General features: G+C 50.5%; 12 protein-coding genes across 12 annotated transcripts; 8 read left to right on the top strand and 4 right to left on the bottom strand.

The window, feature by feature from the left end:
* Positions 1 to 4: 4 nt before the first annotated feature.
* On the top strand, positions 5 to 1,666 carry BDR25DRAFT_367265 (NAD(P)-binding protein; the record flags this gene model as incomplete). The annotated part of the gene is made up of 7 exons (XM_033696994.1): positions 5 to 448; positions 515 to 592; positions 634 to 764; positions 815 to 933; positions 1,005 to 1,072; positions 1,216 to 1,407; positions 1,611 to 1,666. Exons 1-7 carry the CDS (start codon positions 421 to 423, stop codon positions 1,664 to 1,666), a joined length of 672 nt encoding a protein of 223 aa, XP_033548405.1. The 5' UTR covers positions 5 to 420.
* A 400-nt stretch (positions 1,667 to 2,066) lies between these two features.
* BDR25DRAFT_303080 (HET-domain-containing protein) lies at positions 2,067 to 6,206 on the top strand. The gene has a single exon (XM_033689936.1). The coding sequence runs from the start codon at positions 2,384 to 2,386 to the stop codon at positions 5,987 to 5,989; it is 3,606 nt and encodes a 1,201-aa protein (XP_033548406.1). The 5' UTR covers positions 2,067 to 2,383; the 3' UTR covers positions 5,990 to 6,206.
* A 1,289-nt stretch (positions 6,207 to 7,495) lies between these two features.
* Positions 7,496 to 8,411, bottom strand: BDR25DRAFT_285059 (vacuolar transporter chaperone 1). The gene is made up of 2 exons (XM_033688154.1): positions 8,165 to 8,411; positions 7,496 to 8,108 (listed from the first exon to the last, which is right to left on the bottom strand). Exons 1-2 carry the CDS (start codon positions 8,196 to 8,198, stop codon positions 7,756 to 7,758), a joined length of 387 nt encoding a protein of 128 aa, XP_033548407.1. The 5' UTR covers positions 8,199 to 8,411; the 3' UTR covers positions 7,496 to 7,755.
* A 128-nt stretch (positions 8,412 to 8,539) lies between these two features.
* BDR25DRAFT_303082 (uncharacterized protein) lies at positions 8,540 to 9,572 on the top strand. The gene is made up of 4 exons (XM_033689937.1): positions 8,540 to 8,626; positions 8,678 to 8,719; positions 8,771 to 8,845; positions 8,942 to 9,572. The coding sequence occupies exons 1-4, from the start codon at positions 8,621 to 8,623 to the stop codon at positions 9,200 to 9,202; spliced, it is 384 nt and encodes a 127-aa protein (XP_033548408.1). The 5' UTR covers positions 8,540 to 8,620; the 3' UTR covers positions 9,203 to 9,572.
* A 613-nt stretch (positions 9,573 to 10,185) lies between these two features.
* On the bottom strand, positions 10,186 to 11,749 carry BDR25DRAFT_21168 (uncharacterized protein). Its single transcript, XM_033684694.1, has 2 exons — positions 11,224 to 11,749; positions 10,186 to 10,847 (listed from the first exon to the last, which is right to left on the bottom strand). The coding sequence occupies exons 1-2, from the start codon at positions 11,531 to 11,533 to the stop codon at positions 10,282 to 10,284; spliced, it is 876 nt and encodes a 291-aa protein (XP_033548409.1). The 5' UTR covers positions 11,534 to 11,749; the 3' UTR covers positions 10,186 to 10,281.
* An 811-nt stretch (positions 11,750 to 12,560) lies between these two features.
* Positions 12,561 to 15,703, bottom strand: BDR25DRAFT_285069 (ribonucleoside-diphosphate reductase-like protein subunit large). Its single transcript, XM_033688156.1, has 3 exons — positions 15,611 to 15,703; positions 15,364 to 15,521; positions 12,561 to 15,308 (listed from the first exon to the last, which is right to left on the bottom strand). The coding sequence occupies exons 1-3, from the start codon at positions 15,627 to 15,629 to the stop codon at positions 12,762 to 12,764; spliced, it is 2,724 nt and encodes a 907-aa protein (XP_033548410.1). The 5' UTR covers positions 15,630 to 15,703; the 3' UTR covers positions 12,561 to 12,761.
* A 210-nt stretch (positions 15,704 to 15,913) lies between these two features.
* BDR25DRAFT_342304 (50S ribosomal protein L17) lies at positions 15,914 to 16,682 on the top strand. Its single transcript, XM_033693708.1, has 2 exons — positions 15,914 to 16,187; positions 16,238 to 16,682. Exons 1-2 carry the CDS (start codon positions 15,972 to 15,974, stop codon positions 16,616 to 16,618), a joined length of 597 nt encoding a protein of 198 aa, XP_033548411.1. The 5' UTR covers positions 15,914 to 15,971; the 3' UTR covers positions 16,619 to 16,682.
* A 558-nt stretch (positions 16,683 to 17,240) lies between these two features.
* Positions 17,241 to 20,399, top strand: BDR25DRAFT_342305 (Sec23/Sec24 trunk domain-containing protein). Its single transcript, XM_033693709.1, has 8 exons — positions 17,241 to 17,562; positions 17,618 to 17,636; positions 17,686 to 17,797; positions 17,848 to 18,142; positions 18,192 to 18,671; positions 18,721 to 19,225; positions 19,272 to 19,488; positions 19,536 to 20,399. Exons 1-8 carry the CDS (start codon positions 17,470 to 17,472, stop codon positions 20,131 to 20,133), a joined length of 2,319 nt encoding a protein of 772 aa, XP_033548412.1. The 5' UTR covers positions 17,241 to 17,469; the 3' UTR covers positions 20,134 to 20,399.
* A 457-nt stretch (positions 20,400 to 20,856) lies between these two features.
* On the top strand, positions 20,857 to 21,531 carry BDR25DRAFT_367270 (uncharacterized protein; the record flags this gene model as incomplete). Its single annotated transcript, XM_033696995.1, has 2 exons — positions 20,857 to 21,282; positions 21,349 to 21,531. 2 exons carry the CDS (start codon positions 20,857 to 20,859, stop codon positions 21,529 to 21,531), a joined length of 609 nt encoding a protein of 202 aa, XP_033548413.1.
* A 629-nt stretch (positions 21,532 to 22,160) lies between these two features.
* BDR25DRAFT_285075 (DUF1783-domain-containing protein) lies at positions 22,161 to 23,489 on the top strand. The gene is made up of 4 exons (XM_033688157.1): positions 22,161 to 22,459; positions 22,515 to 22,833; positions 22,885 to 23,223; positions 23,279 to 23,489. Exons 1-3 carry the CDS (start codon positions 22,221 to 22,223, stop codon positions 22,990 to 22,992), a joined length of 666 nt encoding a protein of 221 aa, XP_033548414.1. The 5' UTR covers positions 22,161 to 22,220; the 3' UTR covers positions 22,993 to 23,223; positions 23,279 to 23,489.
* BDR25DRAFT_354095 (uncharacterized protein) lies at positions 23,071 to 23,363 on the top strand (the record flags this gene model as incomplete). Its single annotated transcript, XM_033695257.1, has 2 exons — positions 23,071 to 23,261; positions 23,330 to 23,363. 2 exons carry the CDS (start codon positions 23,071 to 23,073, stop codon positions 23,361 to 23,363), a joined length of 225 nt encoding a protein of 74 aa, XP_033548415.1.
* Positions 23,490 to 23,518: 29 nt separating the features above from the next.
* Positions 23,519 to 24,977, bottom strand: BDR25DRAFT_285079 (uncharacterized protein). The gene is made up of 4 exons (XM_033688158.1): positions 24,586 to 24,977; positions 24,488 to 24,536; positions 24,185 to 24,426; positions 23,519 to 24,130 (listed from the first exon to the last, which is right to left on the bottom strand). Exons 1-4 carry the CDS (start codon positions 24,724 to 24,726, stop codon positions 23,582 to 23,584), a joined length of 981 nt encoding a protein of 326 aa, XP_033548416.1. The 5' UTR covers positions 24,727 to 24,977; the 3' UTR covers positions 23,519 to 23,581.
* Between the last annotated feature and the right edge of the window lie 1,304 nt (positions 24,978 to 26,281).

The following is a 26,281-nucleotide window of genomic DNA, read 5'->3' on the forward strand; positions in this document are numbered from 1 at the left end:
ACCACATCGTTAGACTTGAGACACTTCAGCCAAAATTGAAGCAATTCATTCCGGATGATGGGTGAAGCATGAAATTTAAGAACCCTGGTGGCTCTGAAACCCGGCATCCTCACCGTGGGCCGAGTCTGATTATAACGATGAGTAAAAAGTGCAGTAGTGTTTACCTTCACGAATAATTACGAGCGTTGACTTCAGTCAATTGGCTGCCACACTTATCGTGAAAGGAGTCCGCCCTTTCTCCTAGCGGTTGACTTTTGGTGACAGGGTCGTGATGTCACAGTAAAATAATCTATCAAATAAAACCGCAATTTCCAAACAACAGTTATTCCCGTCCAATACATTCTTCCAATTCACTATATCGCAAGTGCTAGCGTGAATGAGAGATCCCACGTCTCTTTACACATATTCCCACTCTTCGCGATGAGCGGCAAATCACAGTTTGAGCAGGGTGAGCGCTTGGCCTTTGAGTCCTCATTCTTACCCATCTACAAGTTCATCAATTTAACAGCCAAAGGACACTCTGCTCCTGTTAAGCACCAGAAAGTACCTGGTCTTGAGTCCGAGCTCAGCTTGATCATGTTTCCGACCCCTAGTGGAGGATCTCAGCTTTACAAAGCCGCTGGCAAGCTCGAGGGAAGGCTTTGACGACCAGAGGTGACTCTGGTATCGGCCGTTCAATTGCGATTCTGTACGTTATGGAGGGTGCTGACAGCTTCATTGCGTATCTTCCAGAGGAGGAGAAGGATGCTCAAGAGACGAAGAATGTGTGGAAGGGAAGGAAGGGAAATACTATTTGCAACCCACCGATTTGAAGGATAGGGACAATTGCAAGAAGTTGGTAGATGCAGCGGTCAAGGCGATGGGCGGTATCGATATCTTAGTAAACAACCATGCTTACCAAATGATGGTTGAAGACATCAAAGACCCGTCCGAGTAAGTCCATCTCTAGGATCCCCCTGCCAAGAAAATGTTAATGGTCCATGCAGAGACTAATGGATATTGAGCTTCAACACTAATATCTATCCCTTCTTCTACCTTTCTAAGTACACTCTACCCCATATGAAGAAGGGCAGTACCATCATCAACAACGCGTTCATCAACGCATATATCCCCCCCCGGATTTGTTGAATTACACGTCGACGAAGGGGGCTATTGTGTCGTTTACTCGTGGCCTATCTAACCAGTATATCGGCCGTGGTACCCGTGTCAACGCAGTCGCGCCTGGTCCGGTTTGGACTCCACTTATACCATCAACGATGACGGACGAGGCCATGAAGCAATTCGTGAGTCCAATGGGGAGACCATCACAACTGAGTGAGATCGCGACTTGTTTCGTATTCCTGGCGAGTATCGATAGCAGTCCGATAAGCGGACAGACTATTCACGCCAATGGTGGTGTCGTCAATGGTGAAGGATTATCGGACGGCCTGCGTTATTCCACTTTCGTTCTAGCACGGATTTCACCTCCTCCACACCAACCTTTTCCAAGCTTGGCCTCAAAGCTGAGACCATGAACTTGACCTGCCGCTCCATCTCGATCGGTGATATCCTCAAAGTCTCCGTAAGTCTTTATTTAGCAATGCACACCCCCTCGTTGCTCTGTACTTCAGCCCTTCCGCAAGGGCGGCTACAGCCAACCGCCGCTCGTGTACAGAGGACCTTCTGATTGGTGTTACTACTTTCTGGAGGAGGTTGTCTTTCCCCCCTATCGAGAGAATGTCGGGGGCTAAAACCAATTCCGCCAATTGTACCACACATGTGCCAGACCAGGGGTTTTCTGTTGACCGGTGAATTTATCGGCTGCTTTCAACAATCTTCGTAAGTACTCCGCACTTTGAGGAGGGATCATGCTGTTGCCTGTAACAGCCCTCTCCCATGTCCATCATTTCACCAATCGGATCCGAGATGTTTTGCAGACTGGCCAACGTCTCCCCATGAATCCCGCCCCCAAACCTTGCCTACATCCCTGCACCTGAGTTTGTGACTGAAACAGTGATGAACTGGAAAGGGATATCCAAGTAGGTAGGAGCTTTCATTCCTAACCGCCCTTTAACCTCACACGAACCCTCCTGGCACGCTCCGTCGGGAATTGAGTAGGATTTTGTCTAATACCACGTGCTGCGTGAGTCCCAATGTAATGCCACAATAGCATCCCCATTCTAACGAACTTGCATCAAAACACGAGGTCCTTTAACCGTTCTCTCAGCTCTTGTTCAGCTCTGAGCGCCACATGTATTTCATGGAGGGGTTTGTAGGAGCTCAGGAGGCAAGATATATTAGTCTGGGCTGCGCCCGCTACCGTCTATGTGAAGACTTAGTTTGAGTAACTTCAAACTTCAACTGACTTTTTACTTTCTCTTTGTTCACAAGTAAATCAATAGCAATGCGTTCCTTCAGCAAATTCAGTAAGAAGGCAGCCGAGAGCTTCTCCTCTTCGCCAGGTACTGGTTCTGAAGGAGCGGGAGATCGTGAGCCAGGGACAAGTTCTCCTAGCAAATTCAGCTTCCAGGGCTCGGCTTCTATAACTAAGACTTTCACCAATCTACGAGCTCCTGCTTCTCAATCTCCATCGCAACCCGGCGATCAAGCGACTACTACAGGTACTCCGCAGCCAACGTACACGCCCTCTCCTCCTCCTCCTCCTGGTCCTCCGTCTTCTGAATATGTTGTCCCTCCATCTCTTGCGCAAGCCAATGCTCAAGCTGAAGGCCCCAGTATTTCGGCAGGCCCAGTTGTACCCGCAGCACCTCTGCCTCCGAGTCACAGCAATCTCGACAACACCTCTCCGACACCAACTAGTTTCGGTATCAACACGAGTGAGACTACTATCTCTAACGAGAGTGCTGCTCCCTCATACCATGAGATCTCGCGAGATTCGCCCAATACCCCTTCTGAAATCCCGGAAGAGCCTAGACGGCCAAAACTGGAAAGCAAATCGACTGGTTTTAGTTTTACGTCATTCAGAAAGTCCCCCAAACCGGATCAATATTCAGAGATAGAATCTCCGAGCGAACGCTTATTGCCAGCCAGCTCCACTACACCGAGTTCCTCAAAACGTACCGAGTCCCAGTACAAGCTAAGAGTACCCAAGACGCTGCGTAGTGTCGCCAATCTTAGTGAGTTGGAGATCGATCTAAGCGGTGGTGACATCAGCATAGTGTCTGAAAGTAGGATGAAGAAAAGGAGGGATGGGCTCTGCACCGCTTGTTCAAATATTAACTTCGAGCAATTCGTCTCCCCAGACTCTGTATCCAAGGAGGGTGAGGGTGATAAATTCACTCGCAAGTTAATCTTCCTGGACCGCATTCTAAGGAAGAAGAAGAGAAATAACTGCAAGTTTTGTTGTTTGCTCTTCGACGCCATCGCTGAAAATGATCCGCTCCAACATCCCGCAGTGAAAGATCATCTTCCCCAAGAGCTCGCTGGTATGACTTTCAAAAAATGGGCTGAGAGTCAAGACTGGACCCAGCTTGTACCGCTGTATAAGTCGGCTTATCCGTTTGGACGGAGCAAGGACAGTGTGAAGCTGCAGCAAGAGGTTCATGGGGAGAGTGTTCTCGTCCAAGGGACTACCGATACCGATCAGCTGGCCTCTGAAGATACTGCCAAGTATGCGAGCGCGGCGGGAGTCGCAACTCTTAACGTTGCAATGTGGAATGAAACGGATACAGAGCGTGTGAAGATCATGGCAACTGTTGGCACCGTCATACCCACTGTCACGTCGCTGATGACCAACCTCGACGCGAAGCTGCCAGTTGCTGTCTCCATCATCATTCATAATGCGAACGATGCAGATGCGGGGCTTCTCAATGTCGATGTCTGGGGCTACGGAAACGCTTATCGCGCACCGCTTTCTCGCATTAGTACTTTCAATCTTCGTATCGCCTCTGGCTATCAATCTGGACCTGGCGGCAGTCTCAATTATGGGAAACTACTCCGACCACAGGTAGACGTCGAAGGAGACTGCAAGAGATGGCTTGAGAACTGTTCTGGACAACACGGGCAGAAATGCGACGAGCCAAGCTGGTGGAATGAGTTGCCACCTCCATCTGGGCCTCACTTCCGGCTCATCGACGTCAACGGCATGCGACTCGTCCAAAAAGACATGACTGGGAACAAGAAGGACAGGCCGACATACGCCGCGCTATCATACGTTTGGGGTGCTGCAGGGAAACAGTGCCTGAATCTCCATATGCGAAATCTGGAAGACCTTAGCTCTAGTTTGGAGGAACAACCACTACCAATCGCGAAGACGATTCGCGACGCCATCGAAGTGACCAGGAGAATGGGATTGCCGTACCTTTGGGTGGACAGTCTTTGCATCATTCAATATGACGAGAGAGGTGAAGACGGTCCGGAAGCGCGGGCTTCGCAAATCGAGCAAATGGACAGGATATACGGCCATGCTGCTATAACAATTGTTGCGGCAGAGGGGCTGGATGCCGAAGCTGGACTCCCTGGTATTTCATCCCAGCCGCCCCGGAATCAGATTGCCGAAGCGGTGCAGCCGAACCTGGGTATCAATGTTCTGCTGGCAGTGCAATACAAGAATGCCTACGGCAAGTGGGACACGAGAGCATGGACGCTCCAAGAGAAGCTGCTTTCGAAGAGGATGCTCATATTCAACGGAGGCTACGTTAGCTTCCATTGCCGACACAGTGTGTTGCGAGAAGATATGCCCGCCTGCCATGCCGGCAATGGCCCTGCTCAAATTCCCTGGCTTTCGTTGCCAGACAAGAAGCCCACATCCATGATCAAACGCGCTTGGGACGGTACTCCAGTACTACTACGCTCCCCCTTCTTCAGCGAATACGCAAATCTCCTCGCGCAGTACACATCGCGTGATATGACCAACTCGATGGACGCTCTCAACGCGGTACTCGGACTCCTTAAAGTCCTCGAGAAGATGACTAACTCCGACAAGCTCCTTACTCATCCTAGTGACACTACACCATCAGACTACACCCTTCACGGCCTCCCCGAGAAATTTCTCGATCTCGCATTGCTCTGGCAACCCCCGGCAGCCAAAGGTGTACATCTCACGAAACGTGCACATGACGATCTCCCGAGCTGGTCTTGGGCGGGATGGGAAGTGAGTAAAGACCCTGAATTCGACCCGAATGCGGCGACTGTGTTTCACGCCAAACCAGGTGTGCGGTTCGAAGAGCCGTTTTGGGTTGCCACAAATGAAGATTTGTCGCTTAAGAAGGTCGTTGTTCGTGAGGAGGATGGCAAGAAGGAGGGCAAGGAGGAGGGTAAGGAGGAGGGTAAGGAGGAGGGTAAGGAGGAGGGTATGGGGGATGCTGAAGAGCGCTTCAAGCCGCTGGTTATGTGGTATAAATGCCTCCGACCACCGGCCTCTCCAGTCATGAAGAGGTATTCCCAGACCCAGGCAACCGGTGCAAACGCTCCAGTAGCTCTTGTTCCTGTGAACGGGCATGGGTTAGGCCTCGCGTTGGGTCCAACGGATGGGGAGGATCTGCGCAAATTCCAAAACGACGCAATTAGACTGCGGACGCAGACAAACTCCACCATTGACCCCGGCCCTCCACCCGTCCCAGCCGACATCCCAATCGACAACCGTCATCTTGTCTGCGAGACGCAAGTCGCAGGCTTCAGAATTCGAAACCCTGCACCTCGACGCGAAACCCTTTGGAAGCGCACCAACAAAGGGCTCGCTATCGACACCGAACTCATAATCCCAGAAGCCGAAATTATTGACGCTTTCGACAATGTCGTTGGTAGAGTGGTTCCGACGGATCCCCGGAAAGGATTCTCTAGTAGTCCATATGATTTTATTCTTCTTTCGGAGAGTCAGTATTGGGGGAATGAAAAGAGGGTTGATGTACCTGGGCTTCCGTTGTACAATGTTATGTTTGTGGAGTGGGAATCAAGGAAGGATTTTGCTACTAGGGTTGGATTAGGAAAGATACAGAAGAAGGCTTGGTGGGCTGCTAAGCCTGAGATGAAGGTTGTTATTCTTAAGTGAGGTTTTCGTTGGGCATGTAGGCTTCTTGAAGCCTGATCTCCTCTCAATCTTTGGTTGCGGTTCGCAGAGCATCAGTTATGTCTATTCCGGGGATTGGTCTTCGTATCCTTACCTCGAAATTTTCGAAGTTCTTAGACATCTTCCCAATTATCGCATTAACTGTCGATGAAGTTCCCTGGGGCGGATTAGGTAAGGCAAACGACTTGCTCGAATTAAGGCGAACGTTAACAAAATGCAAACTTTGACATTAAATTACCCCTACCTTGTTCTGCGTTGGGCAATAAGCAGTCGCAAGTACGCAGTTGTCTATATTGCTACTCCTTTTCGCCTCATACAGCCAAAGCCTTGATCAACCAAACCGTCTCCCAGGGAACGCAGAGCCGAATAAACAGGTTTGCTAACGCATCACCTCCCCTAGACTACTACTTTATCTAGCTAGATTAAGCCTTCCATCCCGCTACCCCTTACAGAAATATCTTGCAAATGAAGCAACTGAACAACTCAAAGTATGGCCTCGAACGCTCTGGACTACATGTCTACGGAACACCACTCCACGTGGCAGTCTTCTGTCGATCAGATAGATGCAGGTCCAAATAGACAATGGAACGCAGTACTACGCGAGCAAAGACTTTAAAACTCTTTAATGCATGCGCGTCGGCAGATCTCGATGATTTACCTGCTACGGCGTTGTCTCGACCGTGTACAATCTGGCTATGAAGCTCCTCCACGCAAGAGGCGCAAGTCCAAACGTAAGGGTGGCAGAGACAAGGCTTTACGCATTATCGCTTCTAAGAAGCCTTTTATTCCGGAAAATGGTGGCAATGATGAGGAAGGCATTAAGATCCTTCTCTCCTATGATGCCGATGTTTATATCCCGAATGGAGAATTCAACGAGCCGCTGCAAGTGCTGTTGGAACAATACTCTAATGGCCAAGCTGTGCTTTGAAATGGGAAATTGATTTCGTTTGGACTGGCCAGCAGGAAAGAACAAGTTCAGCGAAGCCATGCTTAATAATGCATGCGCAAAGTAGGATACCTAAGTCGTGGAAGGGCTTCTGAATGGTGCAGCAGACGTGAATGAGCATTGCTGGGCTGGATTCGACGAAGAAGAGGAAAGTTGAAATGTGCGCAAAATAGGTGAGATATGAAGGGCTGTTGGTGGACTGCCAGGAGTGGTAAATACAGGAAGCCGTAAGGAGCTAAATTCGCAAACATATGTAACCTGACTGCACGTGATCATGATATGCTTACCAGAAGGGTCTTGACTCAATCAGAGCGATTCTGTCGGCGGCCAGGGAGAGAGATTTTTAAGGACGTGAAGAAATGGCAGCTTGGCGCTCCTAAGCACTGTACATAAGAAGCATTTGCAGCAAAATGAGAAAGAGCATTTTCAAGAGTGAACGAGGACCCTTCAACGTTGAGGTAGGTGGAGAATTGCATCGAAATAAGAGAATTGAGAAAATACTCCTTACTTATAGCCAAGGAGTAGTTGTAGGGCAAACAGATAAAAACAATCTAGTCGGATATCAAGGGCTGGCTAGCAACAAATCTCAGCCATGGAGTGGGCTTCAACCCTCCGCATCTTCTTTCTGAAACTCATATGCCCCCAAAATGGAGTTGGCTCCTTCGCTTATGTGCCCATCGGCTTGCCGATCCTACGGTCAGGGTTTATACATTCCCAGTGAACATTGCGATGCTGGCGCATCTCAATTTGTCCTCGTCCTTCGTCTCTCTCTCCAACCATTCTCTCTTGATAGAAATTCGCCTCACTTATGACCACCCCCTGCCCCCGTAACCCTCAAAATAAAATTTACCACCACCGCCGCAAATAAAGCAATGGCCAGGATTGTCGGGCCTAGCCTATCGTCAAAGCCTCCCTGTCCTCTCATCCGTATGCTCTTCGCTCTCCAATGGAAGGTAAACAGTGCATACACCATTGCGGCCATAGCCACGAGTGTAAAGAGGCCGGCGGATATCTGACCGACCTTATCGCCGAAGTTGAGCAGCCCGATTGCGAGGCCACCGAGAATGACGGTGAAGTTGAGCCATGAGAGGAAAGTGCGCTCGTTGGCGAAGAAGACTTTGGGCTCGACGCGCGTGGGAAGTGCGATGCGTTTACCTGAGAAATGTTGGTTGGGATGAGACTGGGGGAGGGGTGGCTGTGGAGGGGGTTACCTGGGGCTGTTTGGAGGAGAGGTTGGGTGGACATGGTGGTTGATGCACCCCAGCTGCGAGAAACGAACAGGATATGGGAATGGGAAGCTCGAATTGGGGGACAATTGGCTATATATGAACCCGTACGGATATGCTACAGCTCGACAGCAGGCTTTGAGCGAAAGGTTAAGTTATCGAGCAGAGGAGGTCAAGAAAAGCTCTTGCGACGGCGGAAGTGAGGACAATGCACGTTTCCCAGCGCTGCGATGTGATCGGTCCAACCAGCTTGCTCGGGTGGAGCGAAGGCGAGTCAACTTGAGAAGCCCCAGCCGTCCACGTGACGAGTGAGTCGTGAACACGGAATTTGCACCGCCAAACAACCGACCGTAAACATCCCTCTCAACTCCCTAACTCACCACACTGCTATTCCTCTCCCACTGCGTCTGATTCCTAGCAGCACAACAAAACCCAATCATAATGGCTGTAAGAAATCAACTTGTATTGTTAAGTGAAGTGGTCCTAATTTGGTTACAGTCCCCACTATCAACCGAAGAGCTCACGCAGATCGCCAACGCTGTAGGCACACGACCCTAAACGCTTTACGGCCTCAACTCACAATACCTCTAGGCCTGCGAAAAGGCGCTCGGCTCCGCAGAAAGCTACCAACACTCCCTAGTCGCCGACTGGAATTCAGCAATCATTGTAAATTCTCCTTCCCCCCTTCCCTCCATCCCATCTTTCCCCTCTCTCACTGTTAAAACATGTTTTGATCTGATCTGAGCTCACACTTTACCCCAGAACGAAATTCTCCGCGTCGTCATCGAGAAGACCAAAGGTGGTCCTCACGACATCCCGCCCTTTAAATACATTGCCAACTGCACCATCATCCAGCACATCAGCTCGTCGTCCGAGCACGCAACCGGTGGTCGCCGTGGTATGCACAGCGCTGTTGGCGCTTACTGGAATAACGAGAAGGATGGAACCTGGAGTTATAAATGGGAGGGTGCAGAGAAAAAGGGTATGGATATTGTGATTAGTTTAACCTGGGTTGGATTGTAGATCTGCCGACGTAAATTGCTGATCTGCGGATGGACCATGTGAAATTTGGGGAAAGGCGCGATTGTAGGAGTGAAAAATGATGATGATGATGATGAGGGCCTTGGATAAGAGTTTCTGCTCTGACGACTTGCATCAGCGGGTGCCCGGCGTCTGATCGACCACTATCTTCTATATTTATTTTCATCTGTGGTCACTGGTCTCCATACTTCGTACATTCCATGGAGAAAACGCCTTTGCACATACTTGCTTGGGTATGAAATTGGACCGGTTGAAAAGTCCTTCCAATAATCCATCTTTCTCGTCCATCTTACTCCCCGTCTACCCTTCCACTTCCACTCCAGATCTTCCAGCCCCAGAAGGGACAATACAGCACAGATAGAGTTTCAAAATTATATCACGTTCTCGCCCAATTCCCCCCCACGATCCCATTCGCCGGGAACCTTGTTCCTTGATGCCAGGACTCCAATGTTGTGATAGGTTGCCCAATCTCCGCCTCAAACGCCAACATTCGCTAAATTCGACACCCACATGATCCGGACGAAAGAGGAGCGAGTTCACAGCGGAGAAGGTGCTAATTTCAAATCAGAAACAAATCTACATTGTCTTCCATAGCGTAGCTGGGATACCCTAGACCGTGGTATTCGCAGGTTTGAAGATTTGCGAGATCTGTTGGTTTGGGTATTCTGCATCCGGTCAACGTGTAACATGACAGAGGCAATTTGGGACTAAACTTTGTATCCTTTGTATCCTTCTGAGGTCCTCCCTAATTCTAGCAAGAGGCTTGTTTGGCTCTGCCCTGGTTATGTTCCAAGTTGGGTAAGAAGGTGCAGTGGATGATAGAAGTTTTTTGAACAAGTATGATTTCCCAAGATTTATCAAGCTGCCCATCCCATCCTCTCATGCCATCATAAGTACCGTTCATGCGTTGTTCCGTTGCCGATATGCATGGCTTGCCCTTCCCCCCAGCGCTTAGAATAGAAGAAAAGCAACAAGTACGGACAACCGTGTCAGCAATCAAACCCGAAAAAAGCCAGGGCAGGTCTAAGGAAATCTAGTAAATCCAAGGGAAAGAATTGGGCCTAAGCCTTTGGGTCCTTCACCGCAGTGCCCACTCCGTCAGTCCTGTTGCCCGTACTCCGCTCTCCAGACGCGTTTTCCTTCTCGTGCTTCTTCAGCAGCGCGCTGATATCCGAAATTGACGACTTGCCCCCGTTTTTCTCCGTGATCAGGCCCTTGAGCCAAGTGTTCTCTGTCTCTAGTTGCTGGATCCTGTTTTCCAGCAGGTTGACCTTCTCTGTCATTTCCTTCGCCGTCTTCTCCAGCGCCTGCTCGCGCTGCTTCTTCTTGACGCGGAAGCGTGCGCTGGCAGCTGTGTTGCGACGGCGCTTGTCCTCCTCCGCGGCGACGCGGGCAGCTTCATCTATTGCTTGGTGACTATGCGCATCCTCATTATCGAGTTTGCGCTTCTTACCAGAGTGGTCAAACTGTGGCGTGACAGGAGACACGGAGCTCGTGACAGGCGAGGCGAAGTTGGGCGGGATTGGGAACGAGCTTTGCTGTGGTTGTTGGGAGTGAGGCAGGCTCGGGATGGACTGATCCACAATGGGATTCGAGAAGCCTGAGAAATCGGCAAATTGAAAGTCGCCTGAGAAAGGGTCGAAGTTAGTCATGGCAGTTAGGAATAGGAGAGAGGGAAATGCGCTACGGAAAGGGAGGCCGCAGCGTCGTGGTCGTTGGGGAGAATCACGGGCAATTGCGTGCTTTGGGGGGAGATGTTTAGCTAGTGAGAGCGCTGCTCTCGTTGAAGGGCTGATGCAGGCTGAGATGCAGTGAGAGGGCGTGTGTGAATGGCTGCTGGGCGTGGGGTTTGGTGCGGTGGTGCAATGCAGGCGCTCTGGCGGGGTCGGCATGGTCCCTGGGCCACCAGCTATTGGACGCACAGGCGTGCCCGGGGTAATGTAACAGCGAAACACAAGCAACGCGAGCGGGACGATGCAGCCATCGAAGAGTGAAACACTTACCATCGAGATTGAAGTCCATTTTCGGTTCGCGTGAGCCGGTGGTCTTGTGCGCGCTGTCGCTAAAGTCCTTTGTCTCCGACGGATTCAGCTGGGTGGGCGTCTGGTCGACGTCAAGGTTGAAGTCCAGAGCCTGCGGGTCGAACTCGCCGTTGCCCGCATCCCAGTCGATGAAATCTGAGTTCGAGAACAGTGCAAGATCCTCCTCGAGATTGAGCGGCTCGGCCAAATGGTCCAGGTTCGACGTGGGAATGTTCAGGCCGGCGACGTATTGGGACACGTTGGGCCCGCGTCGCCCGTTGTACCCTGACATGAGGATATCGATGCCAGTCGCGAGGTCCTATTCAGCTTCCGCTTTGGGGGGGGATTTGGAATATATCGTAGACGGCGGTGGTGTTTTGTCCGGGTAATGGAGGGGGGAGGTATGGTTGCGTCAAGATGAGTAATTCCGGAACTGAGTTTATGTATTGCAGATCTGGTACGCCGGATACGACACCGCAGGATGGCCTCGAAGGAGCGCAAACAGGCGGTTGAAGTGCAGCAGGATTTTGGCAGGTAGATCGTTGCGAGGTGGTGATGTTGAGAAGTGTAAAAGGTCTGGTGAGGGAAGATTTGCTGGTGCGCCGTTGCTCACAAAGCCAGCCCCGCGTACGGCCGCCCTTTCCCTTTTGAGGCCTTGGTACTTTAGGGTCGAGCGGACTGGGCCCGGCCACCGGCAGACGCACCCTTTGCCCGTGTTGAGTCGGTCAAATTGGTTTAATTTCAGTGTGGCGCTTCTCGCGGTGGTGAACACAATTGAAGTGGGGGTTCTGCAGTGCTGCGGGCATCTTGGGTTCCTGCTGGCTTGTGGTTGTGTCCAATCGTCCCCCGCTCTGGGCTTGAAAAGGCGGCGGTCGTGGCGCATTTGTCATCACAGCCCTCGGAGAAAGAATCTGCATCCGAGCTTCAGCCACCGGCCAGGCCCAACACAGTCATCCGATGCGAAGCCGGACTAATCCTTCGATGTGCCAAGAATTGTGCACGTGATTATGGCTCCGGGCGTACCCGTTTCTGTCGGTTTGGGTAGTCCTGTCACCAACAAAGGTGGAACATAGTAGGAGGGCGATTCAGGACAAAATTCTGCATCTTATGCATATCCTCCGAGATTCTACTAAGATGTTTAATAGATTAACGCTGCCCTACTTATGTTTCCACGTTAGCTGAGTACAGCTTTTATCACACAACGTGGAATACAATTAGGCCAGTCTCTGATTAGAACCCTTGCTGGAATTCGGAAGCGGGTTAACATGATGATGCAAACTCTTGGCCTAGACCCGTCGCATCTAAGTTTAGAATAGAAGGCTTGATGCTCATTATTACATAGGCACTCGAGATACGCAAAATGACAGATCCGGTAGCAACCCAAACTCATAAACCTTTATTCATTCCTCCTCGCGCTAGTCCAATACCAAACCAAAACCAAAACAATACGCCAGAGTACAGGGCAGTCGCCTGCTTCCACCAGTCTAACTTCTACCTATGCAAAGACCGATCCTACAATCTTACCCACTACACATGACACATGCCTCCTTGTTCTCTATCGAACAAGCAAGCACGGCATCAGAATAGATGTCGTCTTCACGTGCACCACTCTCCTCTTCCTGGTCTTCCTCCTGCTTGACAGCCGGTTCGGGAAGAGCTTCCTCTTCTGCAGGCTTGCCAGTGGGATCCGAAGTAAGAAGTTTGGGGCTGTCGCCCTCCTCTGCATCTGCTGTGAATGGCTTCGAGGCAAGAACGCTATCCTTGGAGTTGGTGGGCAACCGCTTGTTCTCTGAGGTCGGAGGCGGAGTAGCAGAGGCGGTTAGAGCACCGTTGGCAGTGCCGTTGGGAGTCTTAGCCATGTACATTGGTCGAGGCACCGATGATGGAGAGGGTGAGCTTTGGTAGCTACCGCCTGCGAAGCCCCTTTTCTTGGAGCCAAGGGTACGAGCTACGTTAGTATCGGCAACCTTGAGGGCCTCTTGATCGACCGTGAACTGAATTGGAGCCGAGGCGGCCATCGTTCGGAGATAGTACATGCCAGTCTTCAGGCCAAGCTTCCATCCAGCAAAGTGCATCGAAGTTATCTTGCCCATTGTTGGCTCCTTCATGTGGATGTTGAGAGACTGAGACTGGTCGATAAAGGCACCACGATCTGCAGCCATCTGGACAATGGTACGCTGGGAGATCTCCCATACAGTCTTGTAGAGGGCTTTGATATCATCGGGAATATTAGGGATCCTTTGAATAGAGCCACCGTCGGCGATAATACGGTTCTTCATGTTATCGGACCACAGGCCCATGTCGACGAGGTCCTTGAGCAGCCATGGGTTCACGACTTGGAACTCGCCTGCCAGGACACGACGGGAGTAAATGTTGGATGTATAAGGCTCGAAGCACTCGTTATTACCGAGGATCTGAGAAGTGGAAGCCGTCGGCATGGGTGCAACGAGAAGGGAGTTGCGGACACCATGCTGAGCAATTTTCGCCTTCAGGGCATCCCAATCCCAGAGATCAGTGGGAGTGACATTCCACATGTCATACTGGAGAATCCCCTGGGAGACAGGAGAACCTTCGTACGTCTCATAAGGGCCCAATTCTTTAGCCAAGTCGCAAGACGAGGTGAGAGCAGCATGGTAGATTGTCTCAAAGATCTGGATGTTCAGTTTCCTCGCTTCAGGGGAGTCGAAGGGCAAGCGCAGAGCGAGGAACGCATCAGCAAGGCCTTGGACACCGAGACCAACGGGTCTATGCCTAAAGTTGCTCTTGCGGGCCTCCGGGACTGGATAGTGGTTAACCTCGATAATCTTGTTGAGGTTACGAGTGACAATGTAGGTGACCTCGTGGAGCTTCTGGAAGTCGTACTCCCCACGCTGGATGTCAACATAGGAAGGGAGGGCAAGTGATGCTAGGTTGCAGACGGCAACCTCATCAGGGGCGGTGTACTCGATGATCTCAGTGCAAAGGTTGGAACTGCGGATGGTTCCGAGGTTTTTCTGGTTGCTCTTACGGTTGCATGCGTCTTTGTAGAGCATGTAGGGGTTCCCAGTCTCAGTTTGAGCCTCGAGAATGGCGTACCAAAGCTTTTGAGCACGAACTGTCTCGCGACCGCGACCCTCGACCTCATACTTGTGGTACAACTCCTCGAACTCGTCGCCATATACATCGGCTAGGCCAGGACACTCGTTCGGACAGAAGAGAGTCCATTCACCGTTCTCCTGCACCCGCTTCATGAAGAGGTCTGGAATCCACAAGGCGTAGAAGAGATCTCGGGCACGGATTTCCTCCTTTCCGTGATTCTTCCGGAGGTCAAGAAAACTGAAGACATCGGCGTGCCATGGTTCCAGGTAGATGGCGAAGGCACCAGGGCGCTTGTTACCACCTTGGTCAACATAGCGAGCAGTGTTGTTATAGACACGAAGCATCGGGATGAGTCCATTGGAAGTTCCATTCGTTCCACCAATGTATGAGCCGGTAGCACGAATGCGGTGAACATTAAGGCCAATACCGCCGGCGGTCTTGGAAATCATGGCGCAGGTCTTCAGTGTGTCGTAGATACCTTCGATACTGTCTTCCTTCATATCGATGAGGAAGCAGGACGACATCTGTGGGGAAGGTGTTCCAGCGTTGAACAGCGTTGGAGACGCGTGTGTGAAGTACTTGTTGGACATGTAGTTGTATGTCTCAATCGCCTTCTCAATATCCTCACCGTGAATACCGACTGCCACACGCATGAGCATGTGTTGTGGGCGTTCGGCAATCTTGCCATTTATGCGGAGGAGATATGAACGCTCAAGCGTCTTGAAGCCAAAGAATTGGTAGTTGAAATCGCGATCGTATACGATGGCGGAATTAAGATCGTCTGCGTTTTTCATTACGATATCGTATATCGAGTCCGAGATCATCGGCTGATGTGTCCCGTTCTTGGGATTTACATAGTCGTGTAGGTCTGAAATCACAGCAGAGAACTGCTTCTTGGTCTGCTTGTGGAGGTTTGACACTGCGATACGTGCAGCGAGGATGGCATAGTCAGGGTGGGTGACAGTCATATACGCTGCGGTCTCGGCGGCCTGGATAATGTTAGTACTTGAACCCGGAGTGAAGTGTGATAGGACGATTTCTTACCAAGTTGTCCAGCTCAATCGTCGTGACACCCTGGTACACACCAGAGATGACCTTCTGGGTGATTGCGGCGGGATCAATGTGCTCCGGGTCTAGTCCATAACACAACCTGGAGACTCGGGCCGTAATCTTGTCGAACTGCACGCGTTCTTTGCGTCCATCTAGTGGCACAATATTAGCACCGTCGACGATGTAGGAAGCAGCAGGTGCAAGAACTGCAATTGGAAGAAAAACTCGGGCTATTACTTACCACGCTTGAAGACAAACATATTGGAAGTGTAAAAATCTGAGGGATATGGGTATCTTGTGCGTGGGTGTGGTGAGTTGAGAGGGGAAGGCTCCGGAGGGGTTGGCAGAATCTTAAGAGCTTGACTGGGAGACGCGACGGACGCGTTTTGAAGGCAAAACACGGCCGAGCGTATTAATAATAGTCACGTGAAATATGTTGGAGACGCGGTTAATTTCGGTGAAATAATTCGCCGATTGCCGATGCCCGAGCTTTTCGCTGGTGGGCAGCTTGAACGATCCTTGTGAGCGTCGTTCTGACCCGCAATCTCGAGTCCCTGCCTCTTTCCTTTCCTTCCCTTTTCAATTGGTCACCATCTATCACCATGGCGGGCGGACATATGAAATATCGGCATTTAAGCCGCTCCTCGTCGCATCGACAGGCCCTTCTGCGTAATCTCGTCACGTCCCTCTTCAAGCACGAAACGATAACAACAACATGGCACAAGGCAAAGGAGACCCAGAGGCTAGCAGAGAAACTAGTTACGCTGGGGAAAAGGAACACGGAAGCGTCGAGGCGCCGGGCACATCAAATATTCTTCGTACGGAAGCGCGTAGAACTTTGCTATCAGCCTGATCTAATAGCTATTAGACACCTGAAAAGATGGTCCCTAAACTTTTTGGCCCAATAAGAGATCGATATCTCAAACGACCGGGTGGGTACACTCGTGTCCTTCGAGTCGAACCGATAAAAGAAGACCAGGCGGAATCCGCAATCCTGGAGCTCGTAGACAGTCGCCGGGATATGAGATTCGCAATGACAGCGAAGACTCTTGCTCGACTAGGAAAGGATGAAGAGATTAATGAGGTCACAGCAAGAAACGTAAAGAAAGTGACGCAGTTTAGGAAAAACGGAGTGGCGCAGCTGCGAGGAATGGTAGAGAGAATGAAGAACGTGCAGGACAATCATCTTCCAGATAAGAGGAGGGTATATCCAGAAGACAAATGGCGGAGGGACATGCACTTAAAGTAGAAGTGCCGCAAAGTAGAATTGTATTATATGGAGCTGCCTGATGCAAGCATTGTAACACACGGAGTTTTTGGGCGGTATTGCCGCTATGCCTGGCAGCATATCGTCACCCTTTCCATACCTTCGTTTCTAAAGAAACCCGTGATTAATGGATATATGCTTGACTTGCGGCACAATTCCGTCGAATTCGGCCATGATGACGAATTTGCCGTCTTTTCGCTCATCAGCGGCTGGCAGAGAGAACCTCAATCTCCGCCCTATTTTCATACTCTTTAAACATTCACTTGCTCTGCAAGATGATGAAGAAGGATGCTCGAACAATTATTAGATGTGGCCTCTGCTGATTCCCAATCTCTCAAGATACCCGAAACGGGTTTTCCAGACCGGGCGCCCAGCCATGGGCCTGCTCTCCTCTACGCACAGCGCGAAAGCAGGCTCAACATTGTGGGTGTCAAGACTGCCGAAAAGTAGTGTTTGTAAGCTGGCGGTTGTTGGAGAAAAGAAGGGAAGAAATTTCGGAGGCCAAGATGAGGTTTGACAGGAATTATGCACTAAGCCCCTTCGGCTCTAGTTCTCGAAACCTCCAATCTGGCCGCATGGGCATCACCATTCTCTCATCGGCGAACCGTCTTCGGCGAGGAATTGGGAACGTTGCATCTTTACGCTTTGGCTGCAGCCTACCCCCATACTCAGCTGCTGGGCCCTTATTTAATCATTCACCTAGTTCCCCGACCTACAAGTCCAGCTCTCCACTCTCTCTCACGTTCACCCCGCGATTTCGAACTGTGGGCACCGCCTCGGTCCCGCCGCAACCCTGAACCGTACCCCCGAACCACACCGTGCTGCATTCCAACATGGACTATGAGGGGCTGAAGGATCAGTGGAGTGAGATTGAGGAGCGGGATGGAGTCCGCCTTAGTTGGAACACTTTTCCCAGCTCACGAATGGTAGGCCTAGCTGGGGGCATATTTTGATACAAGAGGAATGCTAACCTTCGCTCAGGAAGCATCGCGGCTTGTTGGTATGAACCATATGGACTCTCGAGACCCTCAATCTGCTAACCTGTTTAGTCCCCATCGGCGCTTTGTATACACCTTTGAAGGAGAAGACGGACACACCGCTGCTGCAGTATGAGCCTGTTTCTTGCAAGGCACCCTGCCGGGCGGTCCTCAACCCATTTTGGTAGGTGGCCGACAATAGATACCAGCAATACATTTCTCACACATATGTAGCCAAGTCGATATGCGTGCCAGACTTTGGATATGTCCCTTCTGTCTGCAGCGAAACGCCCTTCCCCCTCACTACAAGGACATCTCGCAAGATGCCATCCCTCCTGAGCTCCACCCAAACAGCACCACCATTGAATACCGACTCGCGAGGCCAGCCCCCTCCCCGCCCATTTTCTTGTTCGTCGTCGATACTTGCCAGGAGGAAGATAGCTTAAAGGCGCTCAAGGACTCTATTATCATGAGTTTGAGTTTACTTCCACCTTACGCCCTGGTTGGCCTGATCACGTTTGGAACTATGGTGGGTAGTATGGTCATATGAGAAGAGAACAGTTCTTAACAATCTGCAGGCGCAAGTTCACGAGCTTGGTTACACCGAGTGTGCCAAATCCTATGTCTTCCGGGGGAGCAAGGACTACACTTCCAAGCAGGTTCAGGAGATGCTCGGCCTCGGGCAATTGGGTCCACGGCCAAACATGCAAGTCCAACCCGGAAGGCCTCCCATGCCCGCTGGTGCTGGAGCCCGATTCCTCCTGCCAGTGTCGCAATGCGAATTCCAATTGACCAATGCCCTCGAGCAGCTGCAAAAGGATCCCTGGCCAGTCGCGAACGACAAACGTGCTCTGAGGTGTACCGGTGTTGCTCTTAGCGTCGCCGTGGGATTGTTGGAGACTCAGTTCGTGAACATGGGTGGTAGAATCATGCTCTTCAGCGGCGGTCCAGCTACAGAAGGGCCTGGCATGGTCGTCGGCCCAGAACTGAGGGAGCCCATTCGATCGCATCATGATATTGACCGAGATAACATCAAGTACTACAAGAAGGCGCTCAAGGTATGTTTCGAATTTGCACTTGCGCAAGGATAGCTATTGACAAGGTCAGTTCTATGATACCCTTGCAAAGCGCGTATCACACAATGGACACATCGTTGACATCTTCGCTGGCTGTCTTGATCAAGTTGGTCTTCTCGAGATGAAAGGACTCTCTAACTCGACCGGCGGTCACATGATCCTGACTGACAGCTTTACATCTTCTATGTACAAGCAGTCATTCGCTCGGGTCTTCAATAAGGATGCGGACGACAATCTCCTGATGGGCTTCAATGCCTCCCTTGAAGTGCTGACTACCAAGGAACTCAAGGTGACTGGCTTGATCGGACACGCCGTTTCGATGAACAAGAAGTCTGCCTCGGTGGGCGAGACGGAATGTGGCATTGGCAACACCTGCTCATGGAAGATGTGCGGCATTGATCCAGAGGCGAGCTACGGCATCTACTTCGAAATTGCTAGCCAAGGCGGTCCAAGCCAGCTGCAACAAGGCCCGCAAAAGGGAATGATGCAGTTCCTCACATATTACCAGCACTCCGCTGGCCAATACCATCTGAGAGGTATGTTCAAGCGTCGGAATCACGATGCAGTGCTAACCAACAATAGTCACAACCGTTGCTCGTAATCTGAGTGGCCCTTCAGGAGATCCTGCAATTGCTCAGTCATTCGATCAAGAAGCAGCCGCCGTTCTTATGTCACGGATAGCCGTCTTCAAAGCGGAAGTAGACGATGGACCAGATGTTCTACGATGGGTTGATCGTATGCTCATCAGGCTGTGCTCTCGCTTTGCAGAGTACCGAAAGGATGACCCCTCATCTTTCAGGTATGCTACGCACGGCTTTTATTCAGACTGCATGCTAACTTCAATAGACTCGAGAAAAACTTCACCCTGTATCCTCAATTTATGTTCCATCTCCGACGTTCGCAGTTTTTGCAAGTCTTCAATAACTCCCCTGATGAGACTGCCTTTTATCGGCATGTCCTCAACCACGAGGATGTCAGCAACTCCCTCATCATGATTCAACCTACCCTGGATAGCTATGGCTTCGATCACGAAGGTAGCACACCAGTCCTCCTTGACTCCACCTCAATTCAGTCCGAGACCATCTTGCTTCTCGACACATTCTTCCACATCCTCATCTTCCACGGTGAGACCATGGCGGAGTGGCGAAAAGCAGGCTACCAGGATCAAGAAGGTTATGACAGCTTCAGGACACTGCTTGAGGCCCCCAAAGAAGATGCCAAAGATTTGATCCAAGACCGATTTCCGCTACCGCGATTCATTGTCTGTGATGCCGGTGGCTCCCAAGCCCGTTTCTTGCTCTCCAAGCTCAATCCTTCGACCACACATACCACAGGCTCGTATGGGGGTGTTTCGCAGACAGCGCAGACAATCTTCACGGATGACGTCAGCTTGCAGACGTTTATGGACCATTTAATGAAGCTTGCGGTTTCAGGGACTGGTTGAGAGGAGAAGCAGGTACAAAGAGCTGACAATTCGGCAAGGTTCATTGAATAGCCTCATTCAACCAAAGGCGCAAGGTTTTGGGTTGGACGTACTGTCATAGCTAGAACAGGAGCCGTGGGTACGAGAAAGCATCGTTGATCTCAAAGTTACGGCCACTGTGGAATTAGTTAAGACACATTTCATTCACTCTAGAGACTGCCCGTGTGCAGTGTTCGTTCTAAATGGAGAGCATGCGATCCCATGATCCCTGGTTATAGTAAAACCAGCACGTACTCAAAATCTAATTTACTATCAACTGCACCTAAGAGTCTGTCAAATAGAGATTAGCACAGAGTTAATTAGGTGCCAAGACAGATTAGACAAGGGGCAATCTTTAACTCCCTTACTGTTTCACACTGAGGTTCACTGACTCGTTCATAGAACGTCATCGCACAGCTCCTCCAAGCTCCACTTTGCCCCGCGACAGCTCCCCAAGACCTCTTCCGGGCACAACTAACAGTGCGGATGTACATTTCCAGAGTCAAAGCCATAAATAGTTATTAGAAAAATTCTAGCATCAGTCTGAGTACCACCAATTTTCTTCACTTCTCCCCTTGTTCTTCAACTCCTAACCGTTGCTGAATTTGATCTTAAACGCTTACGACAAGCCTTTAAACCTTCCTACTTTTGTCGAAGTCCATTTTCAAGTCTTGGAACCCTGATTTGACTTGGCCCCCGTCCGCAATGGCAGACAAATCCACAATTGGCTCCTGGACCGAAACTGTGACTTCCCTCCCCCCAAACAGACGCTACATCTGCACGCACGAGAGCAGTGGAAAATCTATCGTGCACTCCTCCCCACCCCAACTCTATCATGGGCGGGCCGGTGTAGGCGGCATGGCACGTTCCTTTTCTACCTCAACAGTGCCCGCTATTCTGAAAGCCGACGCGGACGTTAATGCGTACCTCTCCACGTCCGGTGCGTCGTCCCATAAAGGGACAGATATTGTGAGCCCAACTGGGCAGGGTGCAAATCTACTTGTTGTGGACATTGCGCCGGGTGGACAGAGTCAAATGCATAGGACCGTTAGTATAGATTTTAGTATCTGCGTATTAGGAGTCGTGAAGATGGAGCTAGATGGTGGGGAGATGTTGACTTTGAACCCTGGCGTAAGTGTTTACTTTTCTCTATGTAGAGCAGGTGTCCATCTGACTTGGTGATGTTGACGGATATAGGACCACGTCATTCAACGGGGCACACTCCATAAGTGGCACAACGGCTCGCAAACCGAGCCAGCCCGTTTTATAGCGGTAACACTTCCATGCGAGCCTTTTGAGATTCCAGGGACAGGGAGGATGCTTAAGGAGGAGCATTTAGAAGGGAGTGGGGCTCAAAAACATGATGGAAGTAGGCTATAACGTGTTGTCACACAACATGGAACATCAATTGGGTGGAGTCAATCTATAAAACTTCTGGCTAGAATCTAGTAGAACGTCTAGTAGAATACGAATTCCTATCTTAAATTACCCCTGGAATGTTCCACGTTACGTGATAAGATGTAGTAGGTGACTTTTCAAGACGCCCCGAGATGACTTCTCTCAGTCATTTGAGCCGCTCCCTTCCTTGCGCTCATGTACCGTATGGGAATTCATGCCAAGCGCAGAGGAATAATTTTGACTAGGAGATAGCTGCTTCTGTAACTTCCTGCATATTTTAGAGCACCAGATACATTTCCCTCTCTATTGCACGCTCTTTATAAAAGCCATATATCCCCATTGGATCTTGAGATCCGTCCAATTGAACGAGTTGGCCAGTAACTCAGTGGTAGAGCGTCGGATTTTGACAACAGTGCAAGCTATTCCAAATTCTCCGGTTAGGTCCCGAACCAGTCTTTTCGTGTTTTCGGGCTTTCTTTTCGCCTGTAATTTGTGTTCTAATAGCGTCCCGGTGGGTGGTGGTGATGGGTTAACGGAGCACTTGGCCCGAGCTCCGACATGCAAACTGAGCAAACGTGCGCAAGCATCTCCGATAGATCTTTCGACTACCACCAAGGTCATTCTCTTTCTGCTTAAATTGCATTGTCACAATTCCTTCTTTCTGCTCAACCATGCCGCCTTCGCGACTTCATCATACCCTGCTACTTGCCCACCCACGACCCTCTCTCCTATGCCTGCGAAGAATATCTCCCCTTCGTCACGTCTCCACCGAACCATCCTCCGCCCAGCCAACCGCACTACCCTGGAAGACACCACACAGCATAACAGCATGGCCGCCAGAACCTCTTATCCCTCCTCCAAAAGAAGGCGAGCTTCTACTTGAACGAAAGCCGAATCGAGATCTACCACCGTACGCAGCACTCTCCCCTCCCCATACAACGCAAACTAACGAGGACATGACATAGTCTCCCACCCTTCATACCCACGCAAATAACCCGCACATTTCCGATCTTTGTGCTTGTAATGGGTATCTCCATCTTCGCCTTCTTTAATTACCAGAAACAGGAATCCTCCGTCGTCACCTCGACCCTCTACTCTCTCCGCACGAATCCGCTGGTCAGGCAAGAATTGGGAGATGAGATATATTTCGCTTCCAAGTACCCGTGGATCAAGGGCGAGATTAATCAGGTACATGGGAAGATTGATATTAGTTTTTGGGTGAAGGGGACGAAGAGCCAAGGCCAGGTTAGGCTGAGGTGTCGGAGGAGGGGGAGGAGTGGTTATGTGAGTTCACGATTGATTTGGGGGAGGGGAGAGTTGCTGACGCTCGTGTAGTTTGTGACACAGGAATGGAGTCTTACCATGGATGATGGGAAGGTGTTTCAGTTATATGATCCCGAAGGGAATGCTGTTGATCCATTCAAAGATCCGCTCGGCGAATAGAAAGGCTGATGGAGAAGACGGAGACTAGGTTTGTGTTTTGGCAGCCGGGTAAGCGCTGTTCACAATTGCAAACGCAAAATGAAGTTCTTAGAGGAAGAAAAGACGCCATTGGGCATGCCGGAGCACGAGCTCGACTTGACAAGGCCAAACATAATAAACTATGTGCGTGGATGTATGACTATCTGTAAATATCCCTCCAAGATCACACAAATTAAAATATTCATCATGAAGGTATTTATCCTGAATTCATTGAAGTGGTATCTGTTTCTGTGCTAATGTTGCAAAGAATTTTGTCCTCTTAATACAAAGGAAAATGATCGATCTGGGTCTCATCTAGCATTGCCAACGCCATTTCAACCGAAAAAGAATGAGACCGCATCCCTTTTTTCCGGATGCGCCGTGAGACAGAGACCTTAATGTGCCTGCCTAGCTGCCTGCCATGCCGCTAAAAATTGGCTTTTAGAAGTGGCGAGGTCTTATGTAGTAATAAAGTGAAGAAGTTAAACAATAAGGAAAGAGTGGTATCATGATCGCATCGTGTGCTGTCTGTCTGTCATTCTCATCCCCTACTTCTCTCTGCTACTCCTGGCTAAATTGGAGTTCCATGAGGCTCTCCTCGTCGCACGCTAGGATGGTGTGCCAGGTTCGGCTTGACGAGGTGTGCGAATTGAGGGTTGATATTCAAGGGTGCAGAGATCTCCATCGGCATCCTTGGGACGTCGCTCTCCCTCTTCTTCTTAGACTGCTTCTTCGATTCCCCAGAGGTTGACCTGGAGTACGTAGAAGAGGATCTTGAGTGACCGAACATGCGGAGGGGTGAAGAGCTATGATAGGATGGGAGGATAGATTGGCGCGCATTGCGGAGGGTGCGGACAGGGCTGAAGTTGAATTGAGAGAATCGGGATTCTTTACATGGTGATGCTGTGAGGTGTTGAGGAGTGCCTAGATTGATTGGCGGCGTGCCCATGCGGCATGGAGGTGTTCCTGTGCGGGAGCAGCTTGAGCCTGTGTGGTGGGTTGTGACGCTAAGGGCCTTCGGGTCGGATTCAACGTCGCCATTTTCGGAGAGCGTGATGGCGCCATGGGAGCGCACGCGACGGGCCGTGATGTGGCGCGATTTGTCGCAGAAGACGTAGCTCTGTAGAAATATTAACTAGGATACACAAAAATGAGGGTAAACAGGGTTACATACGGCGACAACATTGAAGAATCCAATGACAATGGCGAGTACGCCTGAAGCAAGAAGTAGTCGCCAAAATGGCATACCCAGCGACTTCTGGCTCGTTGCCTCCTTGTTCATGTTTCCGAGCAGGTTCAAGCCAAGCACCATCATGGCAGTACCTAAGGCGACGAAACCGTGGCTGGGGCTAAGCAGGGGCCAATTTCGAGCAAAGTAGCCGCGGAACAGGGAGCATTCGGATGCGATGAGGAACACTGTTACATTGTTAGATCGACAAATGTTTCAACGAACGTTTCATCGCTTAAGGAGTCTTACTGCCTATGATGCCAGTAACGACATGGCTAGTGGCGTCGAAGAAGAAGAACTAGAAGCCGTTAGATATTGAGACAGAAGTATAGGAGAAGGATATGTACCTTTGATACAATGAATGTCTTGACCAGCATAACGACGCTGCTGGCGACCACTGCCATCAAGGTGACGATGTTCATAGCCCGCATGACATTGAGGATTATGTAGCCTGGACCGGCCAGATGTTCAGCGGACAGAAGAGCCATCTCTGGGATATAGAGCTGTTTGTAGATATTAGGGCAGAAGTAGCGGGTGGTTGGGCTTTGAAGGGAGCTGGCCGGCAGTCGTAGAGAGAGGGCGCGTCGAGCGATTGGGTACCAGCGAGAAGTTGAAGAAGTACAGCAAAGAAACGGTGGGAAGAGTCGATGAGGAAGAGATCCCGCGCCGCGAGGCAGGAAAATCTTCTTGCTCGACAATAATATCAATAGGTGAGGTGAATGAGAGAGCGACAATAGGAAACCGGAAGAGGTGGACAGAAGAAGGGGGATGGAGGAAATCTATTACTGCAACCCGGCCCAGGGTTCGCTTTAATCAATTGCTATTGTTCCCGAACGTCACAATAGGGAGAATAAGGACGTCGCGCTGGCCATCTCAGACTGATTCAAGATTGACTGGCCCAAATTTCACCACATTTGCAACCATCTGTACTACCGCAGAGAGTGAAACGCGGTTAAACCCCTCGATCAAGCCTAGCACATCGATAACGAGCTGAACGGCAGAGAGACCAGTGAATGGACCTGCTTTTTCGCCAGGCTTTCCTCGCAGACCAATATCGATGGCCTCCAAGGTTGGGCATGCAAAAAAGTGAGGCAGGTTTGGACGGCGTGAAGGTCACACGAAACGATTGGGTGAGAGTGGCCTCGACGCGGTCGCTCCCGCGAGCGCGCCGTGTTTCAGAATCCTAAAACAGACGATGAGCGACGGATGCCCGGGCGGCAAGAATCGTCGACCCTTCAATCGTTGACAGTCGTTTTTTTTCCTCCATGGGACTTGCGACGACAGGCTTGCAGTTGGGCTCAGTGTCGTAGCACGGGGTGCGTGGGGATGGTGCAGGAGAGTCGAGAAGGCTACACCAGAGCGCCTGCCCGAGAATGGACGTTAGTCAGCCTCTCCACCTTATTTCCACCTCTTCACGAACCGCGCTCCTCCAATCTATCCATTCAACTCTAGCTCGGGGGGTGTCCAATTGACCTTATTTTTCTAGCAAAACTTTGTTGAGATTGTAGCCGAGCTCTTCTCAGATGACGCATCGCCCGATCCTTCCTCCATTGCGACCTCAGGCGCTTCATGTCGCCTGTGTGACTTTTGTGTTGCGCATGCTGTACATTGGACATGCTCAGGATGTCAAATTCAGGACAGAAGCCTGCATCTTCAGCAACGAGTTAGAAGATTCAATTTACCCCAGTCCATTGTTCCGTAGCATGCTCGAGCATGCTGAAGGAATTACGCTAGAGCTTGAGACCGCCATTGTGGAGACGACAGCCTTATGATACCATTCAGCGAGGCCTCGGAATGGTCCACGTCAACGTACCTAATGCCAAGCGTACCCCAGAATGGAAAGCCGAATGTGATCACATTGCAGCCCGTATCTGATATCAAGATTCGGATCCGGATGTCGTTGACAGAGCATCCGGACACGTAGACCGACGCTTTTGCATCGTACTTTCTTTTCGCTTTATTGAAATGGGAGTACTCTTTTAAAAGAAATTTCATGCATACATTGAAGAAGAGAAAAGAGAAAAGAGAAAAGAGAGAAGAGAA

The sequence above is a fragment of the Lindgomyces ingoldianus genome, assembly GCF_010093535.1.
Source record: "Lindgomyces ingoldianus strain ATCC 200398 unplaced genomic scaffold BDR25scaffold_13, whole genome shotgun sequence".
NCBI classification, from domain to species: Eukaryota; Fungi; Ascomycota; class Dothideomycetes; order Pleosporales; family Lindgomycetaceae; genus Lindgomyces; species Lindgomyces ingoldianus.